The 18217-nt window shown below is 37.2% G+C and overlaps 1 protein-coding gene across 3 annotated transcripts in view; it reads right to left on the bottom strand.

Moving 5' to 3' along the window:
* Positions 1-8724: 8724 nt before the first annotated feature.
* The window catches only part of LOC115210818 (transmembrane protein 187), a 31714-nt gene continuing 22221 nt past the window's right edge, over positions 8725-18217 (bottom strand). Inside the window, exons 1-2 of one of the 3 annotated variants that reach the window (XM_029779565.2) lie at positions 15200-15357; positions 8725-10207 (exon numbers count right to left, since the gene is read on the bottom strand). In XM_029779565.2, the coding sequence (XP_029635425.1) occupies positions 9388-10191 (804 nt within the window). In that variant the 5' untranslated portion in view covers positions 10192-10207; positions 15200-15357 and the 3' untranslated portion in view covers positions 8725-9387. Of the gene's footprint in view, positions 10208-15194; positions 15358-18217 lie in introns of those variants that run through there. The other 2 variants (XM_036501973.1, XM_036501972.1) reach the window with 2 other exon arrangements.

Genomic DNA, 18217 nt, shown 5'->3' with positions numbered 1-18217 from the left:
CCCCTGTGTCCAATGCACTCAATGTAGGCTCAAAACGGTATGTATGTTTGCAAAACATGTGCTGCCATCTGTTGGTGAACAATCACCTACAGTATGTTTATATCGAATGTGGATGCAATAAATTGCTTATAATTATACAGGTAAGTGGAGGAATTAAAACATTATTTTAGTGGTAATTTATTTTACAAAAGTATAGCCTACGCTAGGGTGCATCCTATACACTCCTGCATCTTATAGGCCATCAAATTCTGTAATTTGAAAATGAAACATGTTTAATGATGAACAAATAATAGCAAAACTTTCCTTCTATCTTTTCTTCTGTTGAAATGGAAACATTAGTGGTTTTGTTATCATTAATTTATCCATCTCTTTTTTGTTTTTTGTCAGTTGAGCACTGAATAAAAGGCATCTGGGGTGCTGAACTATTTCTAAGGTTGACTTTGGTTTTACCCTTTTCCAGGTGGGAGTGATAAAATATGTACCAGTGAAATACTGGGATTGATGTAATCAGTTGTGCTCTCTCACACAATTTTTGACCTTGTGGCAAAGTTGGGAACCAATATTGCAACTTCAAACAAGATTGTAAATGGCAGAAATATTAGAATCACAGACAAAATACTTTGTAATATTTTGCCCTACATCGCCACATTGCAGTTTCAAATTTAATCAAGGTCAAATTTGTCCTTTGTCTATCCAAGGTCAATAAATAGAATGTCAGTGTATGGCCTTGTGGCAATGAAAGAAACCAATATTTATGGTATCCAATTCTAAGAAAGGAAGAATTTAAGTCATATTATATTGAGGACACTGGAATAGAGCATCGGAAACATAATAAGATCTTTAACTCTTTCACTCCTACCCACCCGAGACAGTACCTGGTTATATGATGCAAACTTCCTGCTTTAAAAGTGATCTCAGCTAAAAAATCTCCCTCCAAGTCAGTTCATGTTCTAAACAGCAGTTTAAGTTATTTTATTAAGTTCTTTGTTATAATCAAAATTGCTGTAAACAAAGACAGTGTAATTCAACAGAAATACAGCAACAAAGGGAGGAAATGTCTGCTTATGGTGTAAAAATCAGTTTAAAATTAGGTGGAAAATGTGAAGTCGATAAGAACTTTATGATTCAAGAGTTTTGCTTTCTCTTCCTCTCTTTATATGTGTGTGTGTGTGTGCATGCATGCATACATACATACATACATCAACATCATCATTTAACGTCTGTGTTCCATGCTAGCATAGGTGGGACAGTACCACATGAGTCAGCCAGGCCGAAGCCTGCACTAGACTTCTGTGACTGTTTTGGCAGGATTTTTACAGCTGGATGCCCTTCCTAACACCGACCACTCATACACACACACATACACATGTGTGTGTGTGTGTGTGTAATCAAGATATAGATACGAATGAAGAATTATACATTTTCAGAACTTGTTTATTACAATATTATTCTCATTGAATCCACTTTCGATTTCAGTCTGACACGTGTTTCTGCTGCCTTGTGTCCTTTAGGGCATTATACTTTAACAAGAACTTATCTAATACTGAATTCCTTAGTTTGCTTCACCCACACACAGAGGTAAAGCCTGGAACAAAACTGCAGAGCAATGTCCACCCTGGACGTATATGTACTGCAACTGAACCATGTAAATGCACATAAATGCTGCATCAAAGAACACTTGACCGGCAGAAACATATGTTGGATTGGAAATCTAAATTTAATGAGAATAACACTGCAATATTATTGAGGATGTGTAATTCTCCAGTCCTGTTTATGATATCTTAATTATAGACTCTGTATGTTGTATGAAATCCAATGAAGCAGACTCAGGATTTATCTGTCGAGTAACATAACTTCCTTGTAATTGCTTATCTGAAACAATTTTGTATGTTTCCTATCATTCGGTGTGGTTAGTCAGATCCGGATTATATCTAAGTGTTAATAAGGTACCTGCCCAGATTCCAAATCCCTACTCCTTTAGTATATATATATATATACTTGGAAACAGGTGGTGGTAGGTGATAAGCATCCAACCATAGAAATTCTGCTTTGGTGAATTTCGTCTGACCCATACTAGCATGGAAAAGTGGACATTAAAACATGATGATCATATATTAGCCATTTGCTGTTGGACAACACATTGGTCCATTTATGCTCATCATTTGTGGTTTCTTTGGCCAGTTTTTATAGCATGCGACATGAGAAGGGACAGCTAGCAACCAACTTAACATTCTCTCCCCATATATATATACATGTAAACATGCATATATATGTATGCATATATATATATGTGTGTGTGTATATATATATATATATATATATATATATATATATATATATATATATATATATATACATATATATGCATGTTTACATGTATATATATATATGGAGAGACAATGTTAAGTTGGTTGCTAGCTTCCCTTCTCATGTCGCACGCACACACACACGCACATGCTCATAGGTGAAGGGATGGCTGTGTGGTAAAGATTTTGGGCTTGCAACATGTGGCTTTGAGAAATCTGGTAACGAAAGGGTTGCGAATCATATTTTCTTTACTTGTTTAATTCCTTGGACTGTGGCCATGCTGGGCACCACCTTCACAGCCTTTGGTCAAGCAAATGAATCCCAGTAATTATTCTTAAGTCTGCTACTTTTCCTATTAATTTCTTTTGATGAGCTGCAAATACAAAACACACACACACACACACACACATGTGTATATATGACAGGCTTCCACGCAGTTTCTATCAACCAAATTCACTACAAAGGGCTATAGTAGAAGACACCTACCCAAGGTGCCTCTCAGTGGGACTGACCCCAAACCCCTTAGTTTCAAAACAAGCTTCTTTTAAACTCACAGCCATGCCAACACCTGGGAAAATTACTTTGAGCTATACTTTGTAAACGGTGATTTAAAAATTATATTTTTATTTCACATAATATCACTAGAATATAGCAAGAGGGCAGACAGGAATTTATAACGTGACTGACCACCTTCACATGGATTTTAACAACAAAAGTGAAATGGTTTTGAGAATAGGCAGCAGATTTGGCTTCTTGAGAAATGGCCACCATTTTATGGCATCCATTCCACATATCACAAAATATGCTTTCATGAAGAAAAATATGTGTATGTATGTATGTGTGTATGTATATCTATCTATCTATCTATCTATCTATCTATCTATAGATAGGTATATATTGAGAGAGAGAGAGAGTGAAAGAGATTAGTTACCAGAATCACTAGAATCTAGGTACATCAACAGGTAGGACACCAGAAATGGCCAGGTACAATAACATAGGTGTCACATTGAGGTAAAACAACCATGAAAGTTTTAAGTGTTGGTAGGATACTGTAGATATGAAAGTACCAAATCCAAATTAAAGCGTAGATCTGACTCAGGGTTGGCTGTAGATGTGGCATAGGTGTAAACAAGAACACAAGTAGGGTTTAAATTTGTGATAGCTGTTTTGGTAGAATTGATGTATTTATTGATTACATCATAACATAATCCACTGTCTTTGGGTATATTTTTAAACAAGCATAAACAGGTGAGGTAATACCTTGACCATGACGAATCCAAACAATGATGGTTGGATTATACACACACACACACACACACACACATGAGTATATATAATGTAACATGGCTGTGAAGTTATGGCAATAGGTATCACTCCACATGGGTAAATGAGTTGTGCTCTAACCTCTCTGCTTCACTTTCAGTAGTTCTAAGGAACAACCAAAATACCTTATAAATCTATTGGCACTAGCAACATTTAAATGTCCAACTGTCCAGATTTTGAAAACCACAAAAAAAAATATATATAAATTAATAAATAAAGAAGAAAATCAAAAAAAACCTTTTGCAGTATTGCAAGTGTAAGAAAATGGATGCAAAACTAAAAGACTTTTCACCATTCACACAAACTCACATTTTTTATTTACAAAACAGTAAATCTTACATCTACAAGTCAGCCTTCATGTCTGGTGTGAAAAAGATCCAAAGTGATTTAACTATTGTCTATTGTTATTTTTGATATCGAGTTATATCTTGTGCAATATTTTTTATCAACTTGTAATAAAGTATTGTGTGTGAATGTGTGTGTGAGTATGCTGTAACTTTTACTTTCTGTATTAAATAATCAGATTGACATGGCTTGTTTGTTATTGCTTTACTTCTGCTTGGTTTGTACCTTTATTTAATCAATTCCAGCTTGACAAAGCTTTGCATACACCAGTAGATTTATTGATTGCTGTTTAATTAATTCATTCCAGCTTGACAAAGCTTTGCACACACCAGTAGATTTATTAATTACTCTTGTAATATAAGAATGCCAGTTCTTAGTGGGCTGTGAAAAACATAATCAGTATCTATAGTTAATAAAGCATAATGACTCGGAAACACACACTACAGTTTGATAACATCATTCATAGACCAGCATATACCCTCCAATTAATTAGTGAAGCTAATTAAACATACTGGATTAGCAAATCCACAAGATTCTACTCGGTTTTGTAACTTTTATTGACAAAGTAAAAAGCACACGACCAAGAGTGCAAAAATATAAAGTGATAAAAACAACCAAAGAAGTCAACAATGAATCCCAATATTGGGTGATGTGCTGAACTCTGAAGCGGACTATTATCATGGCGAAGATCTCTCCATGATTGACCATGCATGAATGTATTAAATATAATGTATACAGTTCTCTTCATTATATTTTAGAGCTTAATTCAATGAAGTTGGTCCATTTTGGCATTCAACTAATATGCAGATTGGCTGAACAGAAATTTTCATCGTTAGCTTTTTTCTAGAAAGGTATCTAGTCTTTGCTAAGTTTGCCTTGAGGGTTCTGAATTCTAGGTTTAGCTTCCATATCTGGAATTTCTTTTCTACCTGGACACCCAAGGGTCATATGGACACTGGTTGAAAACCATTGGTCTACAGCAGGGGTTGCCAAACTTTTTCAACTATCTCGCCTGGCCCCTGTGCCGGTGGCACGTAAAAAGCACCATCCGACCGTGGACGTTTGCCAGCCCCGTCTGGCACCTGTGCTGGTGGCACGTAAAAATCACCCACTACACTCATGGAATGGTTGGCGTTAAGAAGGGCATCCAGCCATAGAAACATTGCCAGATCAGACTGGGCCTGGTGCAGCCTTCTGGCTTCCCAGACCCCAGTTGAACCGTCCAACCCATGCTAGCATGGAAAGCGGACGCTAAATGATGATGATGATGATGATGACCCCCTTTAGTCACATCGAACACCTTCCTCATTTAGAATATCTTAATACCCTACCCAAACAATATTTTAAATGTGTGCCGGGTACTGATGCTAGCAATTAAAATGTTAGCTAAAAATATACCTGTACGACAAATTAAGAAATTCTATTGAAGAAGACACACTTTTTACATTTAAAACTACATTTATGAGTATACAGTATTAAACTTTCAATTTTTATGAAATTGTTTTCATGGTTAGAAAATGTGAAAAATACATTTTATTGCTGGAATATTCTTTATTGGAACTGACAACATCAATGTGAGGGATGGGCATGGCGCTAAGTATTTCAAGCAGTTCATCTAGGTGAGCTGGTCTTTCACATGCCGGCCCCCATTCCACTCCCTGTAATTCCTCACTGACCCCTAGGGGGTCCCTTGGAGCCTCTTTGGCGACCCCTGGTCTACAGTAAGAAGCAACACAACAAAAATGTTGAGTTAGACTAGACACTTTGTTAAATGATAGCAACAGATTTGACTTTGATAATGGCCAAATGGCAGTGGTGTTAAACAGGAACAACATACAACCTATATACATTGAAGTTAAGGCAGCGAACTGGCAGAAACGTTAGCACGCCGGGCGAAATGCGTAGCCGTATTTCGTCTGCCATTACGTAATGAGTTCAAATTCCACCGAGGTCGACTTTGCCTTTCATCCTTTCGGGGTCGATTAAGTTACGTACTGGGGTCGATGCAATTTACTTAATCCCTTTGTCTGTCCTTGTTTGTCCCCTCTATGTTTAGCCCCCTGTAGGCAATAAAGAAATATATATACATTGAAGTAATAAAGTTTGTAAGTTCAATCTGTCTTAACAGAAAAATGAAAATTGCTTCACCAAATGTTTTGAAGATCCCACAATCTAACACAAAGTCTTCTGGTTATCATGGATGATGGCTAATTTCATCAGAAGCTCAAATTATATTGAATACTTACCATCAAGTAATCCACCCCATCAAGTAATAAAAATGTCTTTTTATCATGAATTTCACAAATGCATCACTTGTCTGCAATAAAGTTCCAGTTCTTTTGTTAAGCATCCACCTAGCCATCCTCACTTTCTGCAGTTGTGGGGATTTGAAAACCAGATCCCTGGATACAAGGTCAGACATCACAAGCAAGCTACAATAGTTTCACATGGATGGTCTATTAACCCATAAAGTGCTGGGATTTGCACTTACATAGCATGGACTGCTGAGCACATTTTTATGAAAATGAGACTACCATGCACACATAAAAGACAAAAAATAGTTAAAATATCTTCTTAGTATGATGATGATGATGATGATCTTCTTAGTATATAATGGTGGCAAGTTGAACATCATGTAAAAAGTCATTAGTTGAACTATTAGTCCTCTTACATTCTGGGGGTATTGAGCGTTTGAGTGACATTAGACCTCAATAGGTGTCCATAAATTAAATGCATCTATGTGGGCCACGATTGTGGCCTGTCGATCTGTGCTTGAAGGCCACGATCATGGCCCGTCGCGCTTTATGTGTTAAGCAACAAATCAACATGAAGCCATTGTGTGATTTAATCTTTTAGAATCTTCTTTTTGCATCCTACAAAAGATGGTGTTTGGATTTATTACAGAATGTTGAGGCAGTTGTGCAATATATGTCTCCATTCTTGTTACAATAGATGGCCCATGGAGACAGCTCAGCTAGATGACCAAGAACCACCATCACCATTAATGCAGCACAATTGTTTCCAGTTACGTTGGGCAAGCCACATGTTGCTGCATCTGCGGTTTGTCATAAACTTCAAATGATATGTCTCTCCCAGTACGCAATTACTGCTGTTCTTTGTAAAAGGCCAACACGTTTTGACTCTGTGTGCAGTAATAATAGCTTCTGTTGAATGTTTGCGGGTGTTGTCCAGTTACTTCTTCCTACAGTCCAAGAAACCTATTCTCATTCCTCAACTCAACCAGCCACCACAACAGCAAATAACACTCAAGCAATACTGCTAATGTAAGTTTCAATAGCTTTCTTGTTACTCTTCTAAGCACTTCAGCATTAAACACACATTTTCTGTGTATAAAATATGCAACATCTTTGATAAACAGTGATGGTCAAATATAGATATCTTATACAGAATTTTGTTAGTTATCGCTGAGGCAACATTGCTGTGAAAGTACCCCAAAGAAGCATAATGAGAGCAGCACTACATATTTTACCATCATCTCCTTCAATTGTCCAGAACCATTTCCTTCAACATCCACCCTACATTCATTATGTTGCACCTCTCCACTCACATTTTACATTGATCATTCTTCTGTGCTATCAATTATCTCGCACTCTCACACACCCTTGTGACTTACCTACCATCTTTTATTTCATCCTTCTTGTTTATTACTATTCATGTTCTTCACTCTGTGCTGCCAGGTAGCACTTAGTCTCCCTTACCTTCCCTCCAACTAATATCTGTTGCTGATAACCCTACCAAACTTGTCATTCATACGCCCCCTACTCCATTTCTAACCATTCTTCTTCTAAACACTCTTGTAACCTCTACCAACTCTACTTGCTCAACCTTTCTGTTTGTCTGCCACAATTCTTTTCTATTCAGCTTTTTATACCGCGAGGGTTCACCAGGACACTTCAAAACCATACTCTTTTACTTGTTTCAGTCATTTGACAGTGGCCATGCTGGACCACTGCCTTTAGCTGAAGAAATCAACTCCAGGACTTATGCTTTGTAAGCCTAGTACTTATTCTATCAGACTCTTTTTCCAAACCGCTAAGTTTCAGGGACATAAACACACCAACATCAGTTGTCAAGCAATGGTGGAGTGACAAACACAGACACATACATACATCTATGACAGGCTTCTTTCAGTTTCTGTCTACCAAATCCATTCACAAGGCTTTGGTCGGCCCAAAGCTATAGTAGAAGACGCTTGCCCAAAGTGTCACACAGTGGAACTGAACCTGGAACCATGTGGTTGGGAAGCAAGCTTCTTACCACACAGCCACTCCTGCACCTATATCTCTCTCTTTCCAGCTCCACCCTGATTACTCTTATAGAATGTGTGGTAGCTACACATTTCCTCCACAGCAACAAACCTGTTCCTGACTCATCTTTCATACTCCAACTTCCCAACACCCAGCAAAAAGCTGCATCTTTTTTAACTGTGGTCCCACTCAGTTAAGAGGGATCTTGGTCTTGCAAGTTACACGGTAACCTCACTAGTGTTGGTGTTACACAAAAAATATCCAGTAAACTCTGTAAGATGGTCGACATTACGAAAGGTAGCCAGCGAGCGAGCCAGCCATAGAAACCATACCAAAGCAGACACTGAGGTATGCCATAGTCCTCTAATTCACTGTATCTTGTTAAACCATCTGAACCATGTCAACGTGGAAGAGAGGTATTAAATGATGAGCACGATCATTATGGCTAATGAAAAAGTTTATACCAATAAATAACATTTGATATTAAGTGGACAATTTTTATTTTGATAACGAAAGCACAAATAATAAATTAAATTAAATATAATGGTTACAAAAATATCAAAATCTTTTCAGAAATTATAAAATAATTCTCAGGAATAATTTCAGTGGGATGTATATTTTATTGTCTTTCAGGGAGCAGGGTATAAACAAAAAGTGCAAATAATATCGGGGAAAAATAAAATTCATTAAGATATTCAGCATGGATAATTGCCTCTAAACTCTTAGAGAGGACGAGATTTGGGGGTGGAGTGCAACAAAAAAGTTTAAAATGGAGGGAAAAAATGTCAGTAAGAGGTACACGATTGAAAATCATAAAACACAGCCAATGATATAATCAGGTCCATTAATTAAAAGATTTAATGTAGTCCATCGATTATAATTGATGAAGATGGTTAAAAAGTCATTTTATCAAATTTTTATTTATTTATTTGCGTAATTTATATATTGTATTTAAATAATGGACAAATGATTAAAAAACCAAACTTGGAAGAAGATTCATACCCCATGGTGTGATATTTCATTGTGGACACTATCTCCTGAAGTTGTAGGGCTGGGTTTCATATGTCATTAAGAAATCTTAATCATGATTATTTTAATTAATGTAATCATTTCCACTGGTTTCACAAAATAAAATAAAAACTTATCATTCAGCTTTCTTTTTGGCATCTTTGTTCTGTCTGAGAACTATGTTTAGCACAAACAGATTTACATAGTGAATTTGAAGAATATCACAGATCTTGGACAAGAAATGGCCAGAGAGATATTTGAAAGCTAAATGTAAATTCCCCAAATGGAGGTCAAACAATTTCAAAAATATAAATCCTAAACAAGAAATGAAAGCTTTTATGAAAAAATTCTTTGATTTTTCATTTGGAAACTTGTTGTATAAAAGTCTGGCAACGTGAAGTGCAGCGGCAATGTGTAAAATAAGAGAGATCTCAAATCCAGGAATTGGTAGAAGAACTAAGAAGTAACTCAAAATGGAAAGTGTACAAAGACCGAGAGCCTTTAACCAATTCCAGCCATATAGAATGGTAATTCCTTCAACAACAACCCACATGAAAAATGGAAGGGTCACCCACTGATCCAAAACAGCAAAAGCATGTATCTGAGTGAGAATCCTTAGTAACTGTATGGGAGAGTAAAACAGCGCCATCCAGTTAAATATATAGAAAAGAAATGACTGAGTTTCGGTAAAGACATTGCAATCAATATAATTTGATGTAATTGCCAGCCACATGGCGCCAACAATGGCATAACCAAAGTTAACCAAGGTGTTAAATGGCATTGTCATCCAGTCAGGGACAAATATTAACATACTTGGGATTTCAGCATAATATTTATTTCCAAGCTCCATTGGAACATTTTCAAAGAATCCAATGTGAACAATGGTACACATTAACAGCAACGGAAACATAGTCAGTAGAAATGTCTTGAACATTACCATGGTTGCTCAGGAAAGTCTGAAAGAAAAAAAAAACAAACAACGGAAATGGTAAACAAAATATCAAAGCTTTAATTCAATATTTATAAAACTTAAGCAATCTTTGGTTTCAGTATAGGAAACGGTAGGAGACAATCTTTGCTTTTACTGGATTGTTTGGGTTTTATTATCAGTCCCACAGTAGCATGTACATGAACATCAAAGATCAGCCAAACTTAATTTCCTCTTAACACACACACACACATTAACAATATCTGCAATAAAGTGGTGAGCCGGCAGTATTAGCACACCGGGCGAAATGCTTAGCGGTATTTCGTTTGCTGTTATGTTCTGAGTTCAAATTTTGCCGAGGTCGACTTTGCCTTTCATCTTTTCAGGGTCGATTAAATAAGTACTAGTTACGCACTGGGGTCGATATAATCAACTTAATCCTTTTGCCTGTCCTTGTTTGTCCCCTCTGTGTTTAGCCCCTTGTGAACAATAAAGAAATAAATATCTGCAATTTGTTGTAAGATACAGTAGAAATTCCACAGCCCAGTGTCAGCCATAAATGTCCCCTACATGGTAATAATATCCTATCACTTCTTTCTTAACCCTTTAATTAATATTTAGGAGATCTAGTTCCTTTTCTTTGGTCATGTTTCCTATTCTTGCCTGCTTTCTCATCCTGGCTTCTGCAAAATATTCTTGCCTATCATCCTCATCACTTATATTTTGTTTTCTTTCTTGATTAATAAGTCTCATTTTCCTCCCAATTAACTTCAACTTTCTCTTCATCATACAACACTTTCTGGCCCTATTTCCTGCCCTAATGTCATTCCCTTCACCCTGAGTTATCGCTTGTCATCATTCCTGATTCCCCTCCCCTTATCCCTAATTCTTCACTTTACCCTTTTCCCTTATATTTCCCTTTATTTTCTCTGCTTCTCTTCATTCAATTCTTGCTGTCATGCTCTCTGATCTTTGCTGTAACACATCCAACTCTGTTTCGGTTATAAAATAATTCAAGAAGTACTTGAAATTGCATAGTTGATAACAACTGTATCCAGGAGATACTATTATACATATTTTATGAAGAAATTTTGGAATAAAATTATGAACATAAGAGGAAGTTGGAAAATCTTTGTAGGAGTGGCTATGTGGTAAGTAGCTTGCTTACCAACCACATGGTTCTGGGTTCAGTCCCACTGCATGGCACCTTGGGCAAGTGTCTTCTACTATAGCTTTGGGGCCACCAAGGCCTTGTGAGTGGATTTGGTAGATGGAAACTGAAAGAAGCCCGTCCTATATATGTATATATATATATGTGCGTGTGTGTGTATTTATCCTCCCAACATCGCTTGACAACTGATGCTGGTGTGTTTACATCCTGTAACTTAGCGGTTCTGCAAAAGAGACTGATAGAATAAGTACTAGGCTTACAAAGAATAAGTCCTAGGGTTAATTTGCTCAACTAAAGGCTGTGCTCCAGCATGGCTGCAGTCAAATGACTGAAAGAAGTAAAAGAGTAAAGAGTAAGAGTATTTATGTGCACTGACACACAATACACTCACACAAATATAAGCGCCAATGGCAGGTGCACATATACACATACCCTTCCTCCAAACACCCACAGCTAGTTGCCATCTGTGTATGAGTGTGTGTGTGTTGAATCTTTCTCTCTATTGTAAACACATATTTTGCCATTCTCTTTCCATAGCATCACAGATATTTTACACCACAGGAATCTATCATTAGCAATGTAATAGACTTCAATCAAATTAAATAACCAGAAGCAAAAAATAAAAACGTAAATGGTGGTGGTCATGTCATTCCAAACTACATTAATGCAGTAAAGAAAATTAATTGCAATATTTGTTTTTCCCTTTTTGTTATCAAACAGTCAGCTCAAGAAAAACCATCAGTTTAAAAACTGGATAAAAGCCCAGGGAATAAGGTATCAAAGAAAGTGCTGTTTCCAATTCTATAGAATTTTTCATCAAATCATTGAAAACTGATATTCTATGTCATTAAATTTCAAAATATATCAGAATTGTATTTACATTATTTACATTTGATGGACATTTGTTACAATTACTTTTGTCTATTTCTTGACATTATTGTCTGCTATGAAGTGTGAAAAAATTCTTGATTCATTTATGGATCTTGGTTAGAGACTTTCAAAGAAGATAGGGGGAGTAATTTCAAAATGTAAAAAATACCACAAAGACAGAGAGCCTTTAACCAATTCCAGCCATACAGAATGGTAATTCCTTCAACAGCAACCCACATGAAGAATGGAAGGGTCACCCACTGATCCAAAACAGCAAAACTATGAAGGAAAAAAAAATTTGCACCATGATTTAATATCAAACTAGGGGTGCAGCTTATACTGGAGTGTGACTTACACATGAGTAAATTATGGTAACTTGTTTGCTTGTGAGAAGGAAGAACAGAGCTTTGTGGGCAAGGGGGGACAACTATGGATACGTTTTACTCTGTTAGACTTCATCAGTAAAGTAGAATCTACTCAAGATGGTTTGATAAGCTGACATAAATTTTTACAAAATTCTGAGATGATCAAAAGTCACTCAGATCAATCTTTCCTTTCATTCTTCTGGGATGAATAAAATAAAGTACCAGTCGAGTCCAAGCGTCGATCTAGTATTTCGGATTTTTTCCTTTTGAACGGCACTTTGTAAAATAATTTCTAGGTAACTAAAAAGTTTTAAAGTTCGTATACTGGGAGAATGTATTGATAAAACATCATTTTTCTCTTGGCTTTATTGAGAAAATTCTATAGTTTGTAAGATATTTCGTCTGAAATTTCGAGCATTTCGGCAATTTTAACCAATCGATTACCTCCATTGACGTAAACAACATTCCGTGCGGTATGAATATGTCCCTCGTTTAAGAAACAGATTGGGTTTATTTACATTTGTGAAGAAAAAAAGATACCCTTCCCCCACCCCTAACCCTAAATCTAAAATAGATTGAAATGCAATAGATCGATACTAGGGTTATAATTATGGGTGACAATTTCACATGACACCGCTACGGAAAATGGGATTTTTTTCTAGCGGTGTCAAATGAAAATGTCACCCATAATTATGGCCCTAGTATCGATCTATTGCATTTCAATCTATTTTAGATTTAGGGTTAGGGTTAGGGGTTGGGGAAGGGTATCTTTTTTTCTTCACAAATGTAAATAAACCCAATCTGTTTCTTAAACGAGGGACATATTCATTATGCACAGAATGTTATTTACCTAAATGGAGGTAATTGATTGGTTAAAATTGCCGAAATGCTCGAAATTTCAGACGATATATCTTACAAACTATAGAATTTTCTCAATAAAGCCAAGAGAAAATGATGTTTTATAAACACATTCTACCAGTATACAAAGTTTAAAACTTTTTAGTTACCTAGAAATTATGTTACAAAGTGCCGTTCAAAAGGAAAAGATCCAATATTTCTTTAATACATCTTATATGTAAATGGAATCATAACGGTTTACTTTACATGATTTAAAAATAAAATGAGCCAAGGGAAGTAATTCAAATGCGTCAATGTCATGAATTTTGATTAACTAAAAGATGAGGCCCTGAAACGCAATAAGCAAAAAATATTCTTAATTAACTGAAGGGGAAAAGAAAAACCTAGTGGCAATGGTCAACAGATCGGTGGAGATAAATTCATAGAAGTTCTAAATTCATCCAGATTTATACTTTGGAAGGTCTTATAGAATTATTTCCTTTGGCTCATTTTAGCACTTCTCCGAAATGGTCACAGGCACAATGCCGCTGCGACTCAAGGACCTGTTGAAATGAACTAGTTTTTACCCCTGCTTCTAACGGGGGGAGGGAACTTTAGCGAGATCATTGGACTTGCTAAAAACTGGATAAATTTCTATCAAATCACACTGTAAATATATTTATAACAGAGAAAAAGTAAATAACTGCACAACGGATAATGTAGTGTTAGATACGTTGTTTTCCATTAAGACGAGATGGTCGTGGCTAGAATGGTTTTAATCAGAGGTATGCTCAATGTGAGCTGACAACCAAGTTTTATGTGTGACTTTACCATACCTTGGTGGAATTAATATCTTTACTTGTGCCACTTCACCCTCTCTCGATGATGTGTGTACAAAAACGAACCTTTACCGGCAGAAAAAGAACAAGCAGAAGGAATGAATAAGAGTGACTCGACATGGTTGTAGGAGCAGTTAGAAATAGGAACCAAATCTCTCTCAAATCACCGACCTACGATCTTATAAAAGAGCAAACAAACAAAAAATAACGGATGGTTAGGAGGGTTGTGACGATAGGACAACACGATCAAGGATGGCCTGTGGTTAAACAACAACCGTAGAGAAACGACAACACCGCAGGATTGTAAGGAATGTAAAAGGAAACGGATCGAATGATAAAGGGAGGATGTGGTCAGGGCAGAAGGGGATTCGGATTAAGAAGAAAATATAATGGATGATTAACAGCCAGGTGCGTGTATATACGCATATATATATGTATGTATCATATGTACACACCACACAAACACACACGCACGCGTGTGTATACGTATATATACATGTATATATGTGCACAGGCACACGCACACGCATACAGACAGACACACGCACACACACACACATACAGACAGACACACGCACACACACACACATACAGACAGACACGCACACACACACACACACACACATATATATATATATATATATATATATATATATATATATATACACGTGCGCGCGTGTATACGCTCGCATATAAACATACACGCGAAAGAGAAATGTGACGATTTTACTTTCAATTTGTAAAATGCGACCAAACAGGAAAATAGCAGAAACCAATTAATATTTACAAGCAATTATATATATAGATAGTTTTTTTTATATTGTAAAGTGAAAAAAATATTTCGCGAGTAAAGTAATAAAGAAAAATAAGAAAGAGAAAACGAAGATAAAAGAAAAAGTTGGAAACGAAAACAAGAAGAAATGAAAGAACAATCTCACCGTCGTCATAAGTTTATGTAAAGTCAGGGGTTTTGTTCCCAGTTTCGTATCTCCCAATATTTTCCCAAAGGGTGAAAATGTTTCTAACGATAGATTTAAATTATATATTATAAAATTATATGTTTTTTTTTTCTGTATCATGTGCTCGTCAATTTTATCGAAATATTAATCTGTCTCCAATCATCTCTTATCTCATCGACTCTTTTGACCTCCTCTCACCTCCAAAGTCGCGTGTTCGTCATGAAAGAGACCTCTGATAATGTAATACTATAAACACCCATTGCACTGTCGAGACAAATATGAGGTGGTCATGGCAGGAGCGACTTTAATGGCTGGCTTGCTCAGTTACAGCTCTGACCTGAAGTTGAACAACAACAACAACGAATGACGTCCAAATACTAAGAAAAATAGTTGAAGAAGAGTTTTTATCCGAAGCGTCGTAACTTAACTCTTTTCACAGCACAAAGACTTATTTTATTTTACAAAAGTAATCAACTGTTAACTGATAACTTATTACGAGATTTTCTATGTCAGAACCTACTAGTTTTAAGAATGGCTGTGTAGACATGGTTATACATGGCATATAAATTTAAAGCACTAACGAGGGGTGGGGTGTCTATGAATTGTCACATGTCTTCTATGGATTAAAAACGAATCTTGTGGTGTCAGCTCTGTCTGAGCAGAATTATGACCAAAGACATTCTGACCATGACCATTCTGTGGTTGTAGTTGTGATACCAGTGCCGGTGGCACGTAAAAGAACCATCCAAACGTGGCCATTGCCAGCGCCGCCTTGACTGGCCTCTGTGCCGGTAGCACATGAAAAGCACCAGCCGATCATGGCCGTTGCCAGCCGATCATGGCCGTTGCCAGCCTCACCTGGTGCCTGTGCCAGTGGCACGTAAAAGGCACCCACTACACTCACGGAGTGGTTGGCATTAGGAAGGGCATCCAGCTGTAGAAACACTACCAGATCAGACTGGAGCCTGGTGCAGCCTCCTGGCTTCCCAGACCCAGTCGAACCGTCCAACCCAAGCTAGCATCGAATGCGGACGTTAAACGATGATGATGATGATGAAGATTACATTGTCATCTTTGTCCTTTATAAGGTGGTAGGATTATGTAGTTATTTGCGAAACAGTTGCATGTCCTTTCTGATATAGTGACTGATCACAGAGAGGTTCCTTGAGAGACTTTGATGAATCTGGTTTCACCAATGTGATATTAATCAAAAGTTATGCTCAACTAGTAAACCATCATGAAAATAAGGAGTAAATATGCTAAATTTTAAATCTCATGATAGCAGTGTCTTAACACACACTCAGGTGTCACTGATTGATATTTAAGCCAAACCGACTCCGGATATTTCACTGTGGTTCCAATATACTGGACATAGAAATTAAGTGAACAAGTGTGTCTGTGTCTATCTATCTGACTCTCTCTCTCTACTCCCCCCTCTCATAGGTTTATTTATCAGTGCCACATAGAAGGTACCTAGTACACTCGTGAATTGGTCACCATTAAAAGGAGTATCCAGCAGTAGACCCCCATGTCAAAGCAGTCCTCTGTCTTGCTGGCTCCTGTCAAACTATCCAATCCATGCCAGCATGGTAAATGATGATGATGATGATGATGACAATGACGATGATTGCGACAATGATGATGAACAATCACAAGAATCTGCCGAACATTCTTCAACAGGTGCCTAAATGGAGGCTGTAGAGTTTGGTCGTTCATGTTTCTATGATAAAATCTCACCATGGCCTTTCACTGTTTCTTCCACTTCTCTTTTATAGTTTCCATGCTGGAAAGATGTGATTTGTCATGATGCTGTGCAGAAGGCAGCTTATTTTCATAAACAACTAATATGGCTGCTCAACCTGCTAGAAATCACAGTTAAATATCTTTCAAATTACACTCAAAAGACATACAGAATGATGTAATCCTGGGTTTGTTGTACATAGGAAAAAAGGTGGGATGGTCATGGCTAGCATACCTTTGGGTATAGGTCTTCTCAATCAGGGCTAACCTTGTGCTAAAACCTTGTGTGTGTGTGTGTGTGTGTGTATGTGTGTGAGTGTCTCCTTGCCTTGGCATTGCTTGATGGTTGTAAGCATGTCCGACCATGACAAGATACTAGTTTACTTGGAAACAGATGAGAGTTGGCAACAGGAAGAGCATCAGGCTGCACAAAATCCACCTCAAAATATTCTCTCTGACCCAAACAAAACAAAGCAAACACTGATTTCTTGCTGACTGCTCTTCTGTACACGGCTTCTCCTGTCCTCACAAGCTGTTCAATCTAACGATGACTAGATTACAGAGCAAGGCAGCTACCCTGTCAAACACCTTTTCTAGATCAACAAATGTTATGTTTCATGGCTTACTCTAAGCTATGTACTTCTTTTGCAGGTATCTCAGTTGGAAGATGACATCAGTGATACCTCTTCCAGGTACAAAGCCAAACTGCATCTCATCTACGCTAATTCTGTTCTATGACTCTTTCTATAAATTCGGTTCAACAATCTGGTGCCTCTGTAAAAACTAACACTTCCTTTTTCCAAGCTGAGATTCAAAACCGAATATAAGGATTCTCACTCATCTGATCCACCACTGGCCAAACGGGCATGAAAGAAGTTTCTTTGTCCTGTCAAAAAGTGATGGATGGATTTCCCTTCAACCTACGACATGAGCTGTGTCATTTAAGGTTTAAGTGGACAGGAGGCGACCTATGATGTGTCAGTTCTTCTAGCTATCATGACCATTATGAATACAGTTAGACATACGACAGGAGGCAGAGAGCCATCACCAGGCGTACTGTCAAGAGACAAGCAGACAGCCAGCAGTTGACTTGCACCAGTTAAGCAGCCGACAGAGAACCACATATTCAACATGAACAGCCCAACACAGCAGCAGACACCAATGAATCATGAACACACACAGACACAAACCATGCCCAGTTCTACCTCATCACATCGAAACAGTATTTCCCTTATCTATTTTCTTCTTCACCAACTT

This window comes from Octopus sinensis, linkage group LG4, assembly GCF_006345805.1.
Source record: "Octopus sinensis linkage group LG4, ASM634580v1, whole genome shotgun sequence".
Taxonomy (NCBI): Eukaryota; Metazoa; Mollusca; class Cephalopoda; order Octopoda; family Octopodidae; genus Octopus; species Octopus sinensis.
The sequence above is the reverse complement of the archived record's forward strand: the minus strand, read 5'-3'. Positions and strand labels throughout refer to the sequence as shown.